General features: G+C 42.5%; 1 protein-coding gene across 1 annotated transcript; it reads left to right on the top strand.

The window, feature by feature from the left end:
• The first annotated feature begins 465 nt into the window (after positions 1-465).
• LOC119735445 lies at positions 466-20819 on the top strand. The gene is made up of 4 exons (XM_038209143.1): positions 466-1033; positions 11209-14097; positions 17274-18437; positions 18696-20819. The coding sequence occupies exons 1-3, from the start codon at positions 880-882 to the stop codon at positions 17723-17725; spliced, it is 3495 nt and encodes a 1164-aa protein (XP_038065071.1). The 5' UTR covers positions 466-879; the 3' UTR covers positions 17726-18437; positions 18696-20819.
• The last annotated feature ends 1858 nt before the right edge of the window (positions 20820-22677 follow it).

Below are 22677 nucleotides of genomic sequence, written 5' to 3'. Positions count from 1 at the left end.
GGGGAAAATGGGGGGGGGGGGGGGGGAGTTCCCCCTGCCCCCGGTTCCGCCGCCCCTGTCTCTCAGTAACTGTCTGGCTCCGCCATAGACTCTTAGAGCACAGCAGCCGTCTGGGAGGGTTTTCCCGGTGATTTGGATTCGATAACAATGAATGGGCCTACACAAGAGATCCACCTATGCATCTCCTATCAGAACGAAAGCATGCACGTCAAGGATGACTGCGATACCATGGAGGAATACTAAGCTTCAATGGTACCAAATCGTGAGAAATAGAAGAGTTTGGCAAAAAAAAAAATTGGTGACATTATTATTAAGCTTGCCGCGCAGAAACAAGTTTTATTTTCCTTCTCTGTCTGCGGAAGTGTTACGCGGTGAGAATAACGAACGGTTAACCGTGGCTTTGTGCACGCATGACTGCACCCATTGACTGGTAAATGCCCCGCTGTCTCACTGCACGCATTGTCATCACACACTACCCTGAAATCACCCGCACGAGCACAAACATTATTAGCGAGGAGCGATTATTATACACAAGTTGGATTGATGAGCCCCTGGTGCTAATTCCACTGGTGAATTGAGGTGACCGAGACGCCAAGTCGACGCTCGTGGGAGATGCTCCGGTGGCTTCTTCGACAATTCTCGGTCTTGGAGAAAGGGACAAAGTTCCGATGACAACTATGACTTGGAGTTTAGAGATACTTATGAAACTGTGATCAAATAGGGACTGTAGGTCAAACACTTCTTTCAAGTAGATTTTTTTCTGACGTGAATGGAGTGAGGTGCCAGGGATTCCTTCAATGATACTTTTTCAATGCCATTGGTTGGGAGGACCAGCTAAAATCATTTCTTGGAAGTCCGGAGTACAGCTGACGGACAGTCATGCCAGCGAGTTCTACAGCAACTCTGAGCCCGCCGGCCAGCAACCCCTCAGCGGCCGGGCTCTGCTGGGATAGCCCCGGCCCAGCAGCGGCGCTGGACCCGGACTCACCCGTCTTGTCCAACAGATTGCCAGACTTGGAACGGATGAAAATAGGTGAGGAATCCTTTTCATGGGATCATTAATCATAATTTGTGCTTCTTTTGCAGGAGATGGTTTTTAAAGGGACGAACTCGGAAATACCTGAGTTTACTTCTCAACGCGATTCATATTTTAACAATATCTATTATTTTCCGAGTAGCCTCGAGACGCCTACAGAGCCAAAAGAGGAAGACTTAAAGAGTTTGTCTCGTTGATATTTTATTTGCTATTTTCCGAGTTGTCATTGACTGCGCTACATTTCATAAGTCCAAATTACATATCAATACAATGAACAATATATTGATCTGACATTCGGTAAGGCCAGGCAGCCATCCACTGCAATTTCTGCGATTGAAGTAACTTTTTGTATAAGACTTTAAAAAAATGACTTGTATTATCCTTGCCACATTTTCATCGACAATTTAATAATGGTAAGGCTGAGAATATGCTGTAAACATCCGAGCTCAGAAAACGGCTTGATGAAGGCTCACCTGTTGTATCTAACAATTAAGATTAATGTCATCTGTTGGTATCAAACACGTAATATCCTGACAAATTACCGTGGAAATTCTGATTGATAAAATCCTTCGACTACAGAAGTTTGCTTTGGAACTGAACTCAAACCATAAAACTCAAACTTTGAAAGATTCGAAAAAAAATCAGCGAGATTTTTTGAGACATATTTAGATATTTAGCGTTATGGTCTGACGTTGTATGGACCGGACCTGGTTGCTCTGAACGGAAGAAGATAATGAGTAATACCTATTAACATTTGAATTGTGGTCTATGTAGTTGATAATTCTACCAGCAGCCCAGCCATCCTACAGAAAGACACTCGTTATATCATCCATCCCTTGATTCATCTTTTCTTGGAATTGCGGTTTTTGCCTTCCGCTATTGTGTCGGCCAAACCTTGCGTGCATGGCCTTGTAATTAAAATGTGTCTCGCCATGTCTTCTGTCTGAGAAAGCAGGCTTTGGGCTCGTTGACTTATCGACCGCTACGGTGAGCGTGGTTACTTTTCTTAAATAAGTCGGCCTGAATTACCGTCAATTCCAAAACCATGACGTTCTATATATCACCTTAATCGTAATCAATAACCTTGCTATAGGCCTGACTAAGATGCCGTTTGCTGCCTCGGTCGATCTCTCATAACATGATGGTGCCCCCCCCCCCCCGAAAAAAATCCTGCTACTGCTCGTGCGAGCCTCACGGTTGCCACCTCAGAAAATGGCTGTCGCCGAATAAGTCCATTGGCTTCTTCACCAAAAACGCGCAATGCTCGAGAACTTTTCTCAAGCATGAGGAAACTAACCAAAAATGCCTTCTTGTTAGAAAAACGACCAACATCCCTGACTAGTTTGTAAATCTCCTCAAACATTCTCGTGAGACCATCTTATAAATCCTTTTTAGCACACTGCTTCACCACTTCTTGGAAACTATAGATCTGCCGTTATTATTTCTGATTATTCTTCCTTCAAGATGAAACGAATCTCAAGTACAATCACAAGTGGTATGTACTAGGTTGATGGATAGTCCGAGGCAAGAATTGGTAGCTAATTATCCTCTCAAAGCAATGCTATAGGGTTTTGATGCACAAACTTAGTTCGGAGTTGTGTTTCCGTTGAACTTTTTGCAGATCATTAAATTGTTTCCTTGCCAAGTTGCCAGCCAAATCTTGGCAATTCGCCAGTCCACTGACGTACCTGAATATTTACATTGTATGCTACTATAGGAGTCAACACACATCAAACACATCAAAAGACAAGAAGAGTATAGAAATGACCCTGCAAACAAAACCTTTGCACTTGCAGCGTCTTATACAGAGTTAATTAATTGTCTGTTGTTTGCTCGTTGGATCCACCGCATTTTGCCATGCACATGCAAAAATGGTAGATAAGTGATGTATGGCACGGTATACTATAATTCTTGGCACGGTATACTATACCATTCTTCAACAAGCATGGTATACCATTGTAGAACAAACCATTCTACGGACAATAACTGTTTTGTGTATCCATTTTGGGGATTATCGCCTCTTGGTTAAACTGTACCACCCGTCGCATCAAGCCATGTACAGGGCTTGTTAGAAAGCCCTTGTAATCAGCTGCAGTCAACGGAACAGTTATCAACTAAACCCACGGGAGAATAATGGGACTTAGAACAGCTGGGAACAGCGGAAAACCGCTCCAACGGTCTGCCGCTTTAGCAGCTTGGGGATTAGAGAGGGGGGGGGGGGGGGATGTTAAGACGCTGGCAAACGCGGTTGTCGCTGGCAATAGCAACGAGCGATATTCAATTAATTGTTGTTACTTTTGATGGCCAACTCAATGACCATTTTAATCGCGTGAGGAGGAGCACTATAGTATTATTGTTTAAGGCCAGTTTTGCATGAGAGGGGCACAATATTAATGTTGCGAGCGGGGCACGAATAAAATTGTGCTTTCGAGGGGCAGTTTTCCATCTGGTGAGAGGGGCACTTTTGTTTGCCTGGGAAAATCTGGGGGCAAGTGCCCCTGCCCCCCCCCCCCCCCATTCCGCAGCCCCTGTTTTATGCGTGGTTTTTCATTCGCGAAAGACTCTGTAAACTTCACGTCCCCCAATGATTTTTTTTCAGAGAGAATACGTTCTCCTTTTGAATCACAGATTGCATTAACTACTTCGTTCACGGCTTGTTTAACATTTAAGCCAAGTGCAGCGTATGAATGAATTGTCCATAAAAAGTGCATAGAACAGAACTTGCGAGCAGACGCAAGAACGAAGGCCCAAAATGTCAAACGTTGACCTGATGTTGGCCCCCAAAAATGCCAAATACGGCACAGAATTATGGTCGGATGATCCGTCGTTTTGCCGGTTTGGTAAGGTGTGCTGGATGGACGGAAATCTAGAATCGGACCAATTTGAAGTTTTCGTGATCCCTAAATTAAGTAACGACTACCTTTTAAAACCCAGCAAAGTAGACATCACAATAATAACACACTGTGATCATTCTTGTTATGGAACTTTATTTGCTGCATCATCATGGAGCTCATGCATATTGTATACCATGTATACAATGAACATGTTCCTCTATAGTTTTGTAAGTCAGTAAATCCCCAGTTAACATGCAGCGCTGATACAAGTTTCCCATTCACGCACTTCTAATAGCCAGCCTTGCATATCATTAGCACGTTTTACGAAATGAGCGTCCAGTCGATACAATAAGTCCAAGCCCTTTTAGCGAGTGGGGCTTAATACCCCCCCCCCCCAATAACTGGTCCTGTGATACATTACTACCGTTACTATAGAAATCCTAGAGTTCAAAGGTTAGATGCGATTGTAACAGTTCTTTTATGACTATAGGTTAATCAGAGGTGTTTGTGAATGGTGCAAGCCGCAATGCCAGTGTGGTTTTTCCTGATAATTACGAGAGCGGTACCTCTTTTCCATCTCGTTTTTCTATACATGTACATCATGTACTCCATTTTGCTGTTATGTAAGCCTACATACCATTTCCAAGAAATATGATTGACCAACGGAAGACAACCTGGGACGGGGGGGGGGGGGGGGGGGGGGGGCTTGGGATAGGGGGAGGGGTGATAAACAGCTCGTCCTATCCACTCCCTGTGCCAAAAAAGAGAGTTTTTTTTAACCACTTTTGAAAGCCCTGTGGAAGGAACACAACGCCTGTGCGTACACTGGTTTGCGCAAAATACGCACGACTCATTATATTCTGATTGTGCACAAAGCAACAGCGTCTTCGCGTGAGCGTCAGGCGTCGTCATGCGGCAGTGTGTTCGAATGTCTCTCCCAGTGGTCCCCCCCCCCCCAAACTCTCTCGTTCTTGCCGATGAGGGGTACAGGTGCATGGAGCCTTATGCGCGAATTACCTCACGGAGGAATGGGAATTATGAAGAAAAAAAATTATCTGTGCGTGCTTTGCTTTGGGAGTTCTATTGATTTCTTTTATGCTGTTTGGAAAAACAAGCAAATGATTTAATCCCAACCTAGTTTTGTTGACCAGTGTAACTTAAGGTAGTATTTTCTCTTGTGAGATATTCCATGTGCGCTCCTTATCTTAACCTTATCGTTACAATTATGGACTATTTTAATACCAACTTGTTGGGGAGGGAGGATGTCCCCCAATACTCGGGTCCGCCTTTGCACAAGCTTAGCCCTTAAGGGGCCGGGTTTATAATTTGACGATCTCACAGTCGGGGGGGGGGGCGGATCCCGCCCCGCCCTTCAGTTCTCAGAAAATCGGTGCATGCATAGAACAGCTTAATATAAACACACCCAAGAAATGTCATGACTATAGGTTAAATGGTTTTGGAATTATGGCTAATTCATATGCACCAATAGTAATTCTGCTTTTTTTTTTATGTACATGGGATTCAGTTTTCACGGCGCGTAGCACCGAAAAAAATTCGCTGCGCAGCAGCCCATGGTCGGAATTTTATGTTTTTGGTATCAAAAGATGCTCGAGGTTAAAAAGTCAGGAAAGCTCTTATCGGGAATTTTTTTTTGCAAGGGTATCACAAAAAAAGTTGAGAGGAAATGGTTAAACATTAATGGGAGTCACAAGTTTTCACATTTCTCCATGCTCCGTGAGCCAATCCTTGTACAGAATAATGCCAGTCCCCTCTGCCAGGCTTCTGCGCGCACAATCTCCGCCTGCATCCTTATCTTCCTCGGTATCTAGTCAATTAGCACCTCACGATTATCCTGTAGACTCGCCGGGTGTATTCGAGGTCATTTACCTCAACTCCATTCATTACGGTCAGCTGTATTACGGCTCTGCTGTGTTTACTGCCGCTGATTGTTCAGTTACGTAACATTTCCCGGTAGAGCTTGGCCGCAATTTTATTGTCACAAACACACACAAATAATTCCCGCAGAACGTGAATAATTACCCGGAAAGCGAGGTCTCATTCATTGTGTGGATTGTATGACCTGCTGGTAAATAACTTATGAAGGGCTGACCTTTTTGAAAAATTTTTTTTTTTTAATTTACAGCTTGATTATAATTTATTTTACTACTTTTTATTCTTTCACTCTGTAGACATTTTTGGTGAAATAGTATTTATCTTGCTTTGCTTTTACACGATGCCTCGTCACACATTTCCAAAGAAATGACGTGACTTGCCTTGTCTTTTTATTAACCAAAAATATATATAGCATGTTGCTACATCCGCCATTTCGGAAAAAAAAGAAGAGAATGTTAAGTTTCGCTCAGTCAGCGTTTTCCCGTTTTATTGGTTGCTTTCCCGCACCATTGACGAATGCCCACTCTATAGTTAATACGAAAGAAAACGCTTTAATTTCAAGCGCTCAGTCTGATCAGCAGTACATTTTTAACTAAATACGTTTGGAAAATATGTGGCCATTTTAATTTTTATGGGAAATATTTTGTTATGAAGCTCTTCTCTAGTCTTGTACATTATAAATCTGCTACATGATGAACTCACGTAATATTGACTGTGCAGGAGAATTGTTGTTTTTGTAAATCGTTTTCCACAGTTTTGTTCTTAAAGGGAAGATACAACATTTACAAACATCAAAAAACGAAATGATCCAATTATCACGAAATACCTTACTGGATTGTTAGGGAACGACAGTCTAAAGCATCCTGTAAAATTGTAGCTCCTGGTGTGCTGACATTTTCAAGAAAAATTGTATTTTTTCCAACACTGGTCGGCCGACAAGCGCTGGAGAAAACTGGCTATTTTCAAAAACTACTCCATATTTCTTATATTTAGTTATTCCACATTTTCTTTGCAATTGATTACTTACCTGTGAACGGGTACAAGCCAGCTAAATTGATACTCTGACCGTACAATTCCCCAAAGTCTATAAATTGCTCCATTTCATCTAAGTGGGGTCAGGGAACCAGATTACAAGAATATTACGGTTTTCTTAGTTTTTCCAGCATCTACAAGCCAAAAACGTAAAACAAGTCAGTTTAACAATATTTGCTAAAACATATAAATCCTCCAAATGCACTTATTTCTGAAAATTGCAGCAAAAGCCAATGCTGTGTATTTAAATTCTAAGAAGTCCTTTTCTTTCATGTCAGCACCGTATGCGATCGAACCGATTTCTAATCCTATACATTTCAAAGATTCTGACGTACAAAAACGGAGAATTATTGCCCGTTCAGCCCCGACCAACGGATCGATCTGCACAATGCACGGACACGCTGAGCCGCAACAAAACAGATTATTTCCTTTTTTAGTTGACAATAACCTTTTCTTCCTTGTGGCAAGCCTCAGTGGGCAAAACGCACAAGGGGGTGAATTTGACGTCTATTAAATACTATTTTGACATTTCATAATATAACTGTCTACTTAAAAAAAATACCCGTGTGACCTGTCATTTGCGTGGTGGGTGGTGAGTCGGCAAAGAAAAGCCTCAGGCAAACCTGACCCGCTACCCCCCCCCCCCAAAAAAAAAAACAACCTTGGCATTTACTCAATCAGTCTCGCAGAGAAAGCTAGTTAGATTTGCAAGTAGGTTATTTCAAAGGTTCGAGTACTTTAAATACAAATATTATTATGAGTTTTTGATTGATGGTCATAAAACAGTTAATGTCGTTCTTATGAAATGGGCGGAAGTTTCTTGTCCACTTTGGAAGTTTTTTTTTTTTAATATAATAAAATAAAGTTCGGAATTCCAAATGCGCATGACAACAAAATTTGATGATTTTCGTTTTGAAATGTTAATAGGTTCCACGTCAACGAAAGCTGCAATATACAATTTCTGCAAGAAACAGATAGGGAATAGGGATGGGATCTACCCGATGTTCCCCAATACCGATGTTCCCCAAATCCTTAGGGTTGGGGCTAGGGTTAGGGTATATTGGTAGGGATTTCGGGGAACATCGGTATTGGGGAACATCGGTATTGGGGAACATAGGTATGCACCCATGGGGATCATAGTTCGCACATAATCTGGAGAATTTGACTTTATAACATGGTGCTGTCTGAAGTAGTCAATGGTTTGAAAGAACGTCTTCCGAACTCAGTACCAACTTTGCACTTACTTCAAAAAAACATTCTTCACTTTTAAAGTACCCTCCACACTTTTCAACGCAAGAGGCATGCATTGTTTCCATGAAGATGGTCCAATCATTTTCGAATTCTTATGATCCCCATCTGTTTCTTGCAGAAATTGTATATGGCAGCTTTCGTTGAGAAGGATTCCACACGAAAATGTATGCTCGTGACAGACGGTGTGACGTCGTTCCCGAGTTTGTGGGAACCAAATGGATAATGCACACAATTGAAAACAAAAAAGATAATGTATAAATTTTTTTAAACCATTTATTTGTAATCTTTGGGATTTTGCCAATGTCAAGTCCTTGGCGTGAATGCACGACTCTGCGGGAGGTAGTAATAGTACACAATGCGCAACTGGGTTGAGACGAACACATAAAATACCCATTGTCGCCTATTACCATTGTTAAAATCTATAATTAGGCGGCTGTGCAATGCCTTCGAAATAACACATTGATACTTGAGTGATATTTTCGGCATAAATTCAGTCTGCGCCAAACCATAGGGCTGGCGCAGGGGCTCTACCCAACTTTGGTGACCAGAGTTTGAATCCCGCATGATGCGTCATATGGTTTCGAATTGCGGGCGCATAATTTGAATTTTCCTTGGGCTCATATTTTGTGCAACTTTCTACACCTCTTAAAAGTACAAAAACTATTTGACATCCCTTTATGGTTACTTTCAGTGAAAAGCGCACAATGTAAACATTTCCAATTGTCCATGCGTTCCTTGACAAATGAAAGCGCTGTTGCTGTGGTTTCATTCCAGGTAAACATTGTTCAGTTCAAGGTTTTTCTGTTAAATCTGTGACCCAAAAGTTGCTCATTGACAACATTTGTGGGAAAGCTTTGCTCTTTGGCCAAATGTTATGTTTTGAAACAACAACGAATCACCAAAGAAAAGACAATTTAAGACAGCAAAATATTCAAAATTGTGGCAAATTTTGATGTTGAAATATCTGTCACATTGAGGCTTCTGCATGCCTGAAATGACATCACACTTGTGCTCATGAATATGCAAATTTGCTTTAACATAAAAACCAAAAGGGCACCAATGGAAAATGCCCTTAAAATGGCAAGATGAAAATTGAAAATAAGGTTAAATGAGACACGAAGGTGCACTTACTTAAAAGGATTGCATGAAAACACTTGCATTTCACAAGCCCTTTAAAAATCTCGTGAGATATCTCCAGAATTAGGCTATTTTGCAAGGAATTTTAATGCACGTGTGAGTGGGGACCGCAGACTGACATAGCGTGGATCTAGTGGTTATGGTCTGCGACTCATAGGCAGAGCACCAGGGTTCGAAGCCTGCTGGTGGTCCTGTAGTGTCCTTGGGCGAGCCAATTTACCCAACTTGTCCCCCCCCCTCTTTATGCAGGAAGTTCTGTGGACTGGCATCCCTTTTAGAAATATTCTCAGTCGTTTTGTGCCACATAAACTGGAGATACATGTAAACGCCCACATCTTCAAAAGAGCTCTAAAAATTCATTTGTCCCGAAAACCTTGTGCAATTTTGAACACATTTGTACATTTTTGGGATATCTGCTTATCCCAAACAGTTTTTTCTACGGTTCAGACTAGAATTTTCATTCTCTGCTAACTCCATTATAAGCCAATTTCTTTGGTTGTGAGAACCGCCCGTGAATTAACTGGTGTCAAGTTAAGGTTTATTAATTGTAACTGTCACGCAACAGTAGGGATAGCGAGCTGGGAGGTAGTCGGCAGTTTTGTATTGTCGGCTTTATATCCTGGTCGAACCGTGGAAAAAGGGACACAAATAACAACAATGCTTCGGTACAAAATGATTTTGCGCCCTAGGCGAGGTTGCAGCAGCGTCAATGTTTTGTTCCATTTCCTGACGAGTAGTTAAACTAAATTTAAATGTCAATTTTTTAAAGGGCCCATATACAATGTAATATTGTTAATGCAATTTGCACCTTTGTGTCCCATTTAACCTTATTTTCAACTTTCGTTTTGGCATTTCCCAGGGTATTTTGTTTTTATGCTAATGAAAATGTCCATATTCATTAGCAAAAGTGTGATGTTATTTTAGGGGGAAAGCTCAATGTTAACTATTTCAGCACCACAAGTTGCCAGAATTTTGGATATTTTGCTGTGACTTTTCTTTTCATCGGTGATTCCTTTTTGTGTCAGTACATGGCAGTAAGCCATTGAGCAAACCTTTCTCACAAAGTTAACAATTTGAACAGAAAAGCCCTAAACTGAAACAGTGTCTTCCTGACCTGACCCATAGCAACAGCGACCTCAGTTGTCCGGAAAAGCATGGAAATGAAAAGGGATGTCAAATAGTTTTCATACATTCAGGAGACAGTTGCACAGAATATGTTTCCCAGAAAAATTCATTGCATGAACCCTTTAATGATAAAAAACATGCGACAGTACTGTTGATCATCCGGAAATCAGTACACGTACATGTACATTTATATCAATCAGTTGTTGATGCAGTGAACCTGATTATAATCCCAACTAGGTTGAGATTCGCAACGGGATTTCGGTCCCTGTTTAAAGTCAGTTTGTATTATTCCCAGGGAAAGTTTGTACAATGTATTCCTTTCCCCAATTCTGAAATTTGCCATTTCTTCATCAGATTTTTTGGTTTTCGTATTCAGATTGTGTACTGTTCTTTGACAAACGTTTATTACAATAAAGACGTGTGTCTCCCCCTTACATTACGTTAATTTCATTCATGATAAAATACGGTCTGGCACAATCTTGGCAGCTAATTAAAATTTGAAACTGTGTACCACTAAGAGGCTTTCTTTTCAATCATTTGATTTTAATGCAAAGCACGACCCAGCAAAATGTATCCTTATACATTGTATTAAAAAGTAATTAACATATCATCAACACAACAGACAAAACCCAATGCTCTCACCCGAAGAAAAGTGCAAAATCGTGTGATGACAAATGTTAATAAAGATCTATAAATCTTATTGAGTTTTTGAAGCAGGCAGTTTCAGAATTGTTATTGTGTTGCCCGCTGTACTAGCGGGAATGTGTATATTTTCCCGTGCGCAGAATACAGAAGGAAATCTCCCGTTTCTCTAATTATGGTTGTATGAACGGCTAGAATAAACCTGCGAGGCTATGAGAAACACTTTCAAAAATCTATGTTCTTTCCTATTTTCTGCAGTGAATGGCATTCATAAACACAACGGGATTCATAAGCACCAGCTCTTGGCAAACACCCAGGTCACGGCGCCCTCAACGGTGCACCAGTCTTTCGTCCAATCGCAGACGAGTAGTGCGCCCTCAAGCGGCCTGGAACTGCTGACGGGCGTGTCAGAGTGGTATCGATTGCACCGGCAAAATGGTGCGGGAGGCAGTAGTCGGAGTCCTGCAGCTGGTTCTTCTAGTCTCCCAGGCAGAGAGGATGAGTACTCGCAAAGAAGACTGCCGGGTCTTGAGTCATTCTGCAGGCCGTGGTTGCGGGACAATCACGCTGCTCAGAGTTCTTTCCCTACCCAGGAAAACGGCTGTGCTCTTCCGCAACAGCTCCCTACTACCGAGCCGCAAGGCTCGTCAAATTATCCTGGCAGTTGTCAAATAGTGACGCAAAACTCGATAGCTAAGAATGAAACAGCAACAGCATCTCCGAGAGAAAGTTCAACATCGAATGGCATTCTCAAACAGTCGCTACCCACGACAACAGACTATCAAACGCCTACAAGTTCGGCGTACGGCGAATCACATCAATGGAATGGGCAAACTGAGTCAACAGAGGGCGCAGCGGCACTCTCACAGTGCGGCATCCAGTACCGTGCAAGCTCGAGTGAGGAGGATACCTCGGACACAGAAACCGGCAAGAAAAGAAAACGGGATGTCGCGAGGGACGTTGACCAACACGACGACCGTTGCTGGAAAGTGACCGACATTCAGATAGGCAGGCCCATCAGCCTAGTGGTGAAAATCAACAAAAAGGACCTGCGGATCAGTCAAAGCCAATATCCAGGCACTCCCTGGAGCACGTTCAACAGCGCCCCCATTAGCAATACATTCACCAGTAGTCAAAATGGCGGTTCCTCAAACGGCGCCCTCAACGGAAGGGCCCTCACCAACGATGCACCAAACAACAGAGCTTTTATCAAGAGTGCCGTCGACAACATTGCGTCCATCAACAACACACTCAGTGCCTCAAAACCATTTGGCAGATCAGAGGTCCATCCTGACAATAATAATATCTTTGAGAAGGTCGACCAGGTAAATGTCAGTAAAGACACTGAGAACACAGTGGACACCGAAATCTTTCACAACAGTCTTGGCGAGCGCATTCAGCATGATAAGCGTTACAATGGATCGGTTGAGTTGGTTCACGTTTCGGAATGCACACCAAGAACTTCGGATACTGGAGTTACGGAGAGCGAACAACCGAACAGTGTACACGATCACCGGCGGAACAATGTGACAACGCACGGCGGCATCGCCAGACAGAATTCTGGCGGGAATTCGGAGCTGAGCGGCCTGGCCAACATGCCCACGGAACACCTGCCCCTGCGCAAGCGCCACAAGAGGGCCTCGATCTCGCTAAGTCTTGCTGCCAACGAGGGTTCGGCTTGGGGAGGCCATACGGCCGCGACAAAACCACCCGACCGTGTGAACTTTCCTCCTAACCGCGATGGATGTGATGTAAAGGAACCGGCCAAGCAGAGGAGAAACTTTGCATTGGAGGAACTTTGTAAAAACGAAGAATCACAAAAGTTGACCTCAGTCCAAGTTGAAAACGGCAAGGTCAATTTCATAGGGGAGGGCACCACCAACGGTGAAATCCCATACGATCGTAGACACGATATCTCATCGAGCGAGAAGTCTGCTGAAATAATGACACCTGAGAAGATCGCGCCATCGGAAAGGGCGCCCTCTGCAGACCTCAGCGAGGAGACAAGCGAGTTGTCCCCCTTCACAGCCACACCGAGCAGCGGATCGTTGCGTGGGACCCCTGACCTTTCAGCTAGTCTCGCGGACCAGCCGCAGTCTGTCCAGCCGGAGCAATATGATCGTAACATGGACACGAAGACGCCAAGAGAGGAGACACCTGAAACCCCACCTCCCAATGGTGACATGCTGAACACCAGCTGTTCTGTAAAGGAACCAGCTCGGACTATCGGTAGCGCCCTCTTACGACCCAACGATGCCCCGCCTCCTGCTCATCAGTTTGCCCCACCCACCAACCTTTACCCCCACCATCATCAGCTGCCGTACCCGCTGCCGCCCTTTCCTCACCACCGGTTCACCTACGACCCAAGACTGTCCATGATGCCTCCTCCAACCCACACCACGAACTCCCTTCTGACACCATACCCTTGCCACAGTGACGTACGATCCCAACATGGCGCCGCACGCCCCCATCCATCCCAAGAAGACATCTGTCCACCTCTGCCGTACCATCCACCACATCCAGTAGGACATCACTTCGAGAATTATCCCGTGAATGGTTTACATCCTCTCCCATGCTACCCTTTCCTACCGCGGCCGTACGCCAATCCAACCCTGCCGCCGTCGCATCCCTTACAACCTACCGATGGTCTGCTTCACCCATTGACCTCCGCGCCTTGCCCTGTCCGCCTACAGACGACACACATCTCAGCAGCACCGCACCCATCTCCATACACCCAGCCCATCAACTCTGCCACGGTAGCACCTCAAACAACTCCGACAAACACCGAGACAACTCCGACAAGTCGCAGTGCAGTGATGCAACCATCGATACCGCAAGGGGAAAACGGAACGACGAACTCGTCCACGTCCGCACAGCCGCCAGTGTCAACAATCCAAGCCGAGACCCACTTCGCTCCTCTGAAGCGCGCCCCCGGTCGGTCCAGAAACAGCAACCACCTGTCGAGTGGGGTCGCCCTCGGCGAGACCTCTTTCCTTTGCGACGTATGCAACAAGGTCTTCCCCTTGCAGCGGCTCCTGAATCGACACATGAAGTGCCACAGCGCCAACAAGCGGTACAACTGCGCTTTCTGCAGCAAGGGCTTCAACGATACCTTTGACCTGAAGCGTCACGTGCGAACACACACGGGTAAGTCTAGATTTCTAAACAACGGTGTCGCTTGATAAAATGGGTGTTTTCATCGACAATGGTTAACTTAAGCCATTTGATGTACCGTGCTCAATTCATGCATACAGCTATTCGTTTTTTGTGCATACGGAAATGACACAAAACACGATTGCGCTGCATGGGTACGTTAAAGGTAACAGTCTGATTTAACCCATTGACATTTAACGTCGTTTCATTGCGTTGGTGAACGGCAAAATCTAATATCCAAACCCTACGGGTCCTTCGGTGACGTCATCCAAAGCACATCCGGGTTCTTTTCCTTTTCATTAACTTCACACGCCCTCCCAAAATGTGGTCAGAGTTTGAAAGAGTGTGGCATGGGAGATCTGCTGCCAGCCATGCTACATCACCACTTTAACCGTCCACGTGCGGTCATCTGAAACAAACATCGTAAAAATATAAAGCAAAGTTACATTCATTTATTTCTGCAAACTCAGGACACAAGATTGACTTAAAGGGAAAATACAACATTTGCAAACATCAAAAAATAAAACTACCAAATCATTTTGAAATACCTTGCTGGACTGTTAGTGAATGACAGTGTAAAGCATCCTGTAAAATCATGGCACCTGGTAAAAGTGGGTTTTTTGTATCAATTTCCAACGCTGATCGGCCGATCAGCGTTGGAAAAAACTGGCTTTTTTCAAATACTGGCCCCAATTGACCATCGCACTTGTTTGCAATCGATTACAAACCTATGAACGGGTACGAGCCAGCTAGACTGGTTCCCTGACCGTACAATTCCCCAATGTATGTAAACTGCTCTGTTTCTTCTTATATGGAGTCAAGGAACCAGACTACAGGAAAATGATTGTTTTTCTAGGTTTTTATACCATTTTCGAACCCAAAACCTCAAAAAAGTCAGTGTAACTATATTTGCTATATATTTCCAACCCCCCAATTCCATCCATTTCTGAAAATTACAGCAAAAGCAAATGATGTATATTCCCTTTAATATGACCGCATCGACTGTCTATATGGAATATTCCATAAAATAGATTAGGGGCTAATGTGTGACATTTATTCCGTCCCCTATAAACTTGGTACCATTCAAGTGTCATCAAATATAACTTCAAAATAATGTTTTTTTTATTTGTTGGGTAGGTAGTTTACTATTCATAATCACTCCTGGAGTGCGACTGCATTAAACAGTGCATCAGAATTATAAATTCACAGATGTCAGATGTAACAGGGACAGGGAAATATGGACCCCTAAGTTATAGAATGTCCAAAATGAAATAGAGATATTCCTAGCCAACAATAACCCCATATCCTTGACCTTTGCATGAGAAGCCTTCCCCAGACGAATAGTTTAGACTTTTCAATTTAGATGACAGTCGTTTTGGGCGATTGATGGCGGTACAGATAGGGTCAATCGTCACAACTCATTTCCTCTTGGAAGTGAAAAAAGCAAAATCGTTAGAAAAACGGTTTTGGTCGACTGGTTGTTGGCTGCAGCCAGATAAATTACTGCCGGCTTGAATAGGTGCATTAAAAGAGGTCGCGGCAACTGACACCCAAAGGGAGCTTTGTGTCGCTTTATTTTTCCGTAAGTAGTTGATGTCAGTTGGGCCCACACGCAGTACTTGCAGAGATAGCACCGCTTTTAGAGTGAGTCAAATACAAGTGACCTGGACTAATGATTTTTTCTTGAAAAGCAATCAAATTTAATACACGCATAAAAGATGTCATAAACATTCTTCCACTCATTTGAAGAAAAAGCAATTTCTAAAATTGATCAATGCTATTTGATATGCATGTTTAACTAAAAGAAACTATTATTTATAGCTGTCCAATGCAATGAAAATCTATTGAGCTGACTGGGAATTACAGATTATACACGAGCCTTCAACTACAAAGGGATTGTATTCATTTGAGTCAAGACTGAAACTTTATTTTTACTGTCGGATTTTGTGTTTTGAATATGAGGAAAAAGTCCACTCTTTTTTAATGAAATATTGATTGCGTTTTTGTCTGTTTTCCTTTGCAAGTTTTCGTTCATTCATGAAGATGGGAAACGTTTATTTTTCATTGTATTTATTGGGTATTCATCAGTTCGTAGAACGGTAAATGATCAGTGGTGGACAGCTGAATTTTGTGATCTTTTTTTATTCAAATAGTCATAACTTGGGAATAGAGTACGCAAATTAAGTGATATTTTCACAGTTTCTGGTCAATAACATGTTCTTTATCACTATGTTACTTTTTATGAAATGGAGCGAGCCGCATACATGTATTGTTTGTAAATATTTGTTTCTAATTCGGTCGCTTTTTTTTGACTCACCCTGTATTGAACATCCCCGGTAGCCTGCTGTGGCAAATGGTTATTTTGGGGCTAAATGCAATTGTAGCGACATTATTTTAATGCATGTCGTTCCTTGGTTGTTCTGATATAGCATTTTGTTTTAGAACAGCTTGATGTTTTGTTTCATTGTTCTCGTCGACGTTGTTTTAATCGTTGCTTTTTTTGTCAAGTACACTTGTCATGTTCTTCCGTTGATCTTACTGCAGATATTGTTTGCTTGTTGTTTGTTTGTTGGTGTGTTGGGGTTGGGGTGTTTGTTCGTTTGTTTGTTTGTTTGTTTGTTTCGGAACCGTGAATTGTCTTCGTTGCTGGTTTTACCTTTAAAACAAAACCGCGATTGTGTCGTTCATCTCACATCTCGCGCAGAATTTTACCGCAAATCTTTATTGTTACTGTAAAGTGAAAAGGGAGTTTCGTTGCAATTTCTGAACAGTGAAAATCACGAACGACAGCAACAGAATGATGACAACTTATATACATATTTGTGTTCATTTTTTTCTTCATGGAACTTGTGTCCCTCAAAATGTTCACAACACTGTATAAGCTAGAGACTGAACAATCTATTGACAGAGGACTGATGCAGTGATTGGTAGAGTTTAATAGTTCCAAGGAAGCTTCGGATACAACGTAAGGACTGAAAACATAATCTCTTTCTCGGCTCATTTTGGGACTTAACCAGGGTTGCAGAGGTGACCTGAGCCAACCAGACTTCTCCAATAAAGAGAGCTTACACAGAGCTTGCTCACCGTCGACAGATCTGTATTCCTCCGTGTTACTCATGACATAACTTTTTTAGTTAAATAACAACATTACTCTCTGTTTGCCCTCGTAGGTGTCCGTCCCTACAAGTGCGAGTATTGCAGCAAGGCCTTCACCCAGCGCTGCTCCCTAGAGTCCCATCTCTCCAAGGTTCACCGTTCCCTCCACGACTACAACTTCAAGCAGCGCCGCTCTAAAGTCTTCGTCTGCGAGGAGTGCGGGGAGACCACGGAGCAAGCGGAGGAGCACTACGCGCACATCCGGGACGTGCACCCCAACAGCACCGAGCTGCTCAAGTTTCAGGACAAGATCCAGTTCCAGAAGCTACTACGCAGGTGCGAGGCCACCGCCTCGCCAACTTTCAGCGAATCGTCGGCAGGGTCGGCTTCTGGCTCTTCGTCGCCGGTGGCGGCGCTCTCGGGGTCCACCACGCCCTCTACCGCTGGGCATTTTGCCGAAACGAGTGGCGCACCAGCCTCAGTCGAGCACGGGATTTCTCCTGGTAGTCGCGCTAAATCGCAGTGACAGATGTCCTTATGAATTGTCATAAGGAATGACGCCATTGATTTTCTATTTTGGTTCTTGAACACTGAATTCTCAAAACATAAATTTGAAGTTAAAGTTGATGGTTAATGGATAAATCTCGTGCCAGCTTTTGAGTCACTTTTACTAAACTGAAAATTCTGTTAAACTCTAGCTTTCAATAATTTAAATTAAGTACGAAGTGTCATAAAAATCTTTTGAATCAGCAAAAGAGCGAAATCTCTCGTCTTGTCTCCATTCTGAAATAAATCTCTGGACAATAATAAAAAAAAAAGTGTAATATATTTTTGAAAGTAACAATCAGGACGAGTAGTAATTCTCAGTGAACTGAATAACGTGCCAAATGCATGGGTCGTCTTAAAGAAACTGAACACATGATGCTCACAAGTCTTGCTAAGAACCTATTTACCGATTCCACTCGAACGAACCGGTTCCAATAGATACACATGCTTTATCTGAAATTATAGTATTGCCAAATATTTGTCACGCAAAGAGCTGTATCATAGTTATTTTTATATTACAGTAATATAATGATTAGAGTTTGGTTGCTATTACATTATGATCCACCTGACTGCATGTCATTGATTATACCACAGGCACCAGACTAATTGTACAGACTTAGATCGAGCTTCGTTTTCGATCACTATACGCACTTGTAATAATACGCATCACATTACACTGCACAGATAGACAGGTACAACATGGGCGTCGCCATGATTTTTTCTAGAGGGGGCCAAATTTGTTTTTTGCCAAAAAATGCTTGTATTTCTCAACACATTCTCGATTTATCAGTTTTAGAGGGGGGCAGGGACATCCCCCCCCCAACTCATTAAATTTGCACCACTTTGTCTTCGCGCCTCTTTTTGTTTTGTTTTGTTTTTGGGGGGGCTTTTCCAGGGGGGGGGGGAGGGCAAGTGCAACCCCTTGCCCCCGCCCTCGCGACGCCCATGAGGTACAAGTTGAGTGGTGTTTTGACTTATCCTCGTCTTGCAATGCGCATTTCTAGCAAAGTTTATGAAATATCTGCCAAAAAACAAGGGAGAAATTATTTTTCTAACTGAAGCTGTGAAGAATCGTCACATTTGAAATTGCATTAAAATAAAGGAATTACGCACAATACATTTTGAAATTGTTAAGACATTTGCCTGTGCAATCTGTTACATTCATGTAAGACATTTTATTTTTGGTCACTTTCTTTGTTTTGAATGTAACTGGTATTTATGTGTTTTATTCTTCCTCAGATGTCGATGCATTGAGCTTTGATTTGTATCATTTGCCGTCCAAATTAAAGATATTTCTTTTTTTCAATTGCGAAGCATTTAGATCCAATTTGCTTTTAGTTTGATCACATAACTAGAATTATATGCACGGAGTTTTATGCAAATTATGGGAATGTATAGCCTACGGAATTTATGATGAAAGAAGAACCTGACCGCAAACGAGACAAAATTTAACCGAAAAATACCCATAGTATGTCAAGATAATGAGAAAAATGGATTTGGCAGATGAGATGATTTTAATATCGCTTTTGCTCCCTTAGATGTAAAATTAATCATAACTTCCAAAAAATTCGAACACAGTTTTCTTTCTTTTCCTTTGTTTGTTGAAATTCGATTGCATGTTTGAAAGAACATATTGTGTTGATCTGAGGTTGTACTTGTAGATTTTTATATAGTCTTTTAGAAGTTGACTTTTGTATGGTTTTGTGCGGGAATTTGTCATTTTTTAATTGTATTGTCGTTTTGTACACATAGTTGTAAATGTCTTAAAGTCTTAATTTCTTACTCTTCTGTATGCATGTTTTTCATGAATAAGCCTCTGTACTGATGACGTCACACTTTGTTTACATGTGCACTTTCCCATGGAGCCAGTGGGGGCCCACGGTCCACTGAGCACCACAGGAAAGCACACACGTAAACAAATTGTGACGTCATCAGTACAGAGGCTTAATACGAGTAACTTCATGATTAAATCTTGGAACGAGTCAAAGACAATAGCAATCTTGACCATGAGCAGAAACAAGAATAACCAGCCTGTGTTCTCATCCCGATGTCATATGATATTTGGACTCATATGGAAATCTGGTCTGTTTTACCTTATATGGACTCTGACCCTCGCACGTGACCCGTCACTGTCCTAATAAGCCAGTTCGGTATTCCAAAATAGTCTGGTGCACAGCAAGATTCGACGATTTTTTTCCGGGATAACCGCGGCAGATAAATGCACACAAGGCTATGGGGGACGTGGTAAATCTGCATTCTGTGTAATTTTCGTGCAATCGAAAAGAGATGGAAACTTTCGTTCCCAGAAAAAAAAGTTTTGGATACACAAGACACCTAAAACACTTCGTTGTCCAAATGTTGTTTGCACAATGTTACTTCAGAACACGATGATCTCTTCAAGTTTGCTGGTACCCCGCTATGCTTTTGCACGCATACGATGAAATGTTTATCCCGAAAGAAAAATCGTCAAATCTTGATGTGCACATGCGCAGTTGGAATACCGATCTGGCTTATTATTATCTTCACTTAAATATGCGCAATACCAACCAATGGGTTCGTGTTTCATAAGAGTCCACATTCCTCACTACACCGGACCCAATTCACAAAAGGCGTCAAAGTGATTGTAATGCCCTTTTAATATCACTAATCTGTGTTTATAAATTTCTAAAATGAATTTCTGAAACGTGTTTCCTCTGCAGTAACATACTTTTCTGTTGTCTTTTTACATTATATAGATGTACATGTATAATAGCAGATGTCTATTAACCACATGGGCATCCCCCATTTTGTCGAAAAGAAAAGAAAACAGGGCGCCATCTACCGTTGGATCCTTCTCACCTCCACACCACACGATTACTTCAGATTCGTAACTTTTGGATGAACTTAAAATGTTTGTGTTATGACATACTTATTTTTGTGCAATTTGTGTATTTTGTGTATTGCTCTAAAACCTTTGAAATATTGCGTCTCTGTTCACAGCTAATTTTAATTGGAAATTTGTTTGATTTATTGCGTGTACACCTACGAATAAATTATCCGTCCGATAAAATAAACACTTCTCTGCAAATATTTTAGATCTGTTTACCCCTTGGGTTTTTTTCACTGCATTTTTGTATCGACAAACGGCAGGTCGACCTCATCGGAAACTGGGTCAATTTTATTCACCGCTTCTTCTGGCGCCATCGGGACTTTGATATACACAGCAGACATCGGGCATAGAAAAAAAAGTAATACAATTGAAAAAAAAAATCTGTCGTTATTTATCCGTAAGCTATATATCTCCGGTATCGAACTGTTCCACCTCGGTTGACTTCATACAGACGGCAACAATGCAAAATAAGTGGATAAGCTTGACTTGTGAAGTTGAATCTCTCGATGGATACAAAAGAGAATCTAACTGCGGGCTATGAAAAAAACGCCGGCCCAAAAAAATATACCTGGCAAAGACTGGAACAAAACGGAATCCACGATATGGATGACTTTGGTCCTTGTAACGGTTCCATCGTACTCGTGTGTTGGTCTGTCATGGTTGGGTTGTTATGGTGGTCTTCTCTTTGTGGTTCGCCTGGTAGTAGAGGAATCCTTTGACTTGCGGTGGCCCGGCCATGAATTGTCTGATCGTGAACTGGAATTAAAAAGGGTAAAAGCAACTGGGGTACAGATAGTGTTGAGGGTTATATGGGATGGGGGCAGCCGCTTGCAGGGGCGCTCCGTCGGGTTATCAGTGCATATTTACGGGAGTCCATGAAGTTTGGGGTTACCAGTACAATTGGAGTGTTTCATCGACCAGTTAACGGTAGGAATTTCGATTTATCACCTCCTAGCGGTAAATTGTATATGTAATTTATGCTAAAACATGATGTGCGGTTGTGAAAAGTTTTGACATGTACGCAGGGAACAGTTGTCTCAATGTACGATGCAACTTGCAAAGGTCGTAATCCCGTGACAAACCAGTACCGTGACGTGTGGGTGATGTACATTGTACATGTATATCGTTATTGATGACCACGCATGCTCACATGCAGACAAGCCATTTTCATCACGAAGAAATTGTATCAGAAATTGACTAGGGAATTTTCATGGCATGCGTGTATGCCAGGGGGAGGGGTGGGCGGGGGGCGGGGGGGGGGGAGTTTGCAACCACGCTGTTCAGCAGCTTTCACAATGTTTTCCAGAGGTATGTCCCAAGACAAGGGTGGATCCAGGGGAGGGGCCAAAGGCGGCCATTCCCCCCCTAACAAAAACGAACCCATTAAAGGCACGCACTGCGTACACCACGATCTTTTCCTCAAAATAAATTGGTTAAAGTGTTCAGAGATTGCCTCAATCCAAACATGTTTCGGGGCCTAATTGTCGGTTGTTGTTTCGGTACATTGCAGTAAGCCAATGTGCAAAGTTTTCTCACAAATGTTTTCAATGAGCAAATTTTGGGTTCACAATTCGAACAGAAAACCCCTAAAGTGAACAGTGTCTTCCTGAAATGACATCACAGCAACAGCGCCCTAATTTGTCAGGAAAAGCATGGAACTTTTTTAATGTTAAAAAAAGGGCACTTTCGATAAAATTAACCAAAAAGGGGTGTCATAAAGATTTCATACATTTAAGAGGAGTAGAAACTTGCACAAAATATGTTCCCAAGTAAGATTCATGTCATGGGCCCTTCTAGGCATACTTCGTTCGTGTACCAAATCAACAGAGATTTCTTGTCGCATGATAATAGCGCAAACTTACCCTTAATGCTTACGTGTACGTTTTTGAAAGTAGCCCATCACAACGGTCTGGAAAGACTGCTTAGCGAGGGCTTTACGAGAGGGGGCAGGGGAAAAACTCAGATAAAAAGTCAAAGGAAGCTCAGTAAAAAAAAGTGTTTTACTGTCATGAAATGCCACACTTAATCCAGTCAGATCAGGTCAACATCTACAGTAAACATGC

The sequence above is a fragment of the Patiria miniata genome, unplaced genomic scaffold, assembly GCF_015706575.1.
Source record: "Patiria miniata isolate m_02_andy unplaced genomic scaffold, ASM1570657v1 HiC_scaffold_29, whole genome shotgun sequence".
Lineage (NCBI taxonomy): Eukaryota > Metazoa > Echinodermata > Asteroidea > Valvatida > Asterinidae > Patiria > Patiria miniata.
The sequence above is the reverse complement of the archived record's forward strand: the minus strand, read 5'-3'. Positions and strand labels throughout refer to the sequence as shown.

Bases quoted from the DNA above. Each gene is read 5' to 3' on its own strand.
- LOC119735445 (XM_038209143.1), top strand. From the start codon at position 880: ATGCCAGCGAGTTCTACAGCAACTCTGAGCCCGCCGGCCAGCAACCCC. The intron at 1,034-11,208 runs GTGAGGAATCCT...TATTTTCTGCAG, and splicing joins CTTGGAACGGATGAAAATAG to TGAATGGCATTCATAAACAC. The intron at 14,098-17,273 runs GTAAGTCTAGAT...TTGCCCTCGTAG, and splicing joins TCACGTGCGAACACACACGG to GTGTCCGTCCCTACAAGTGC.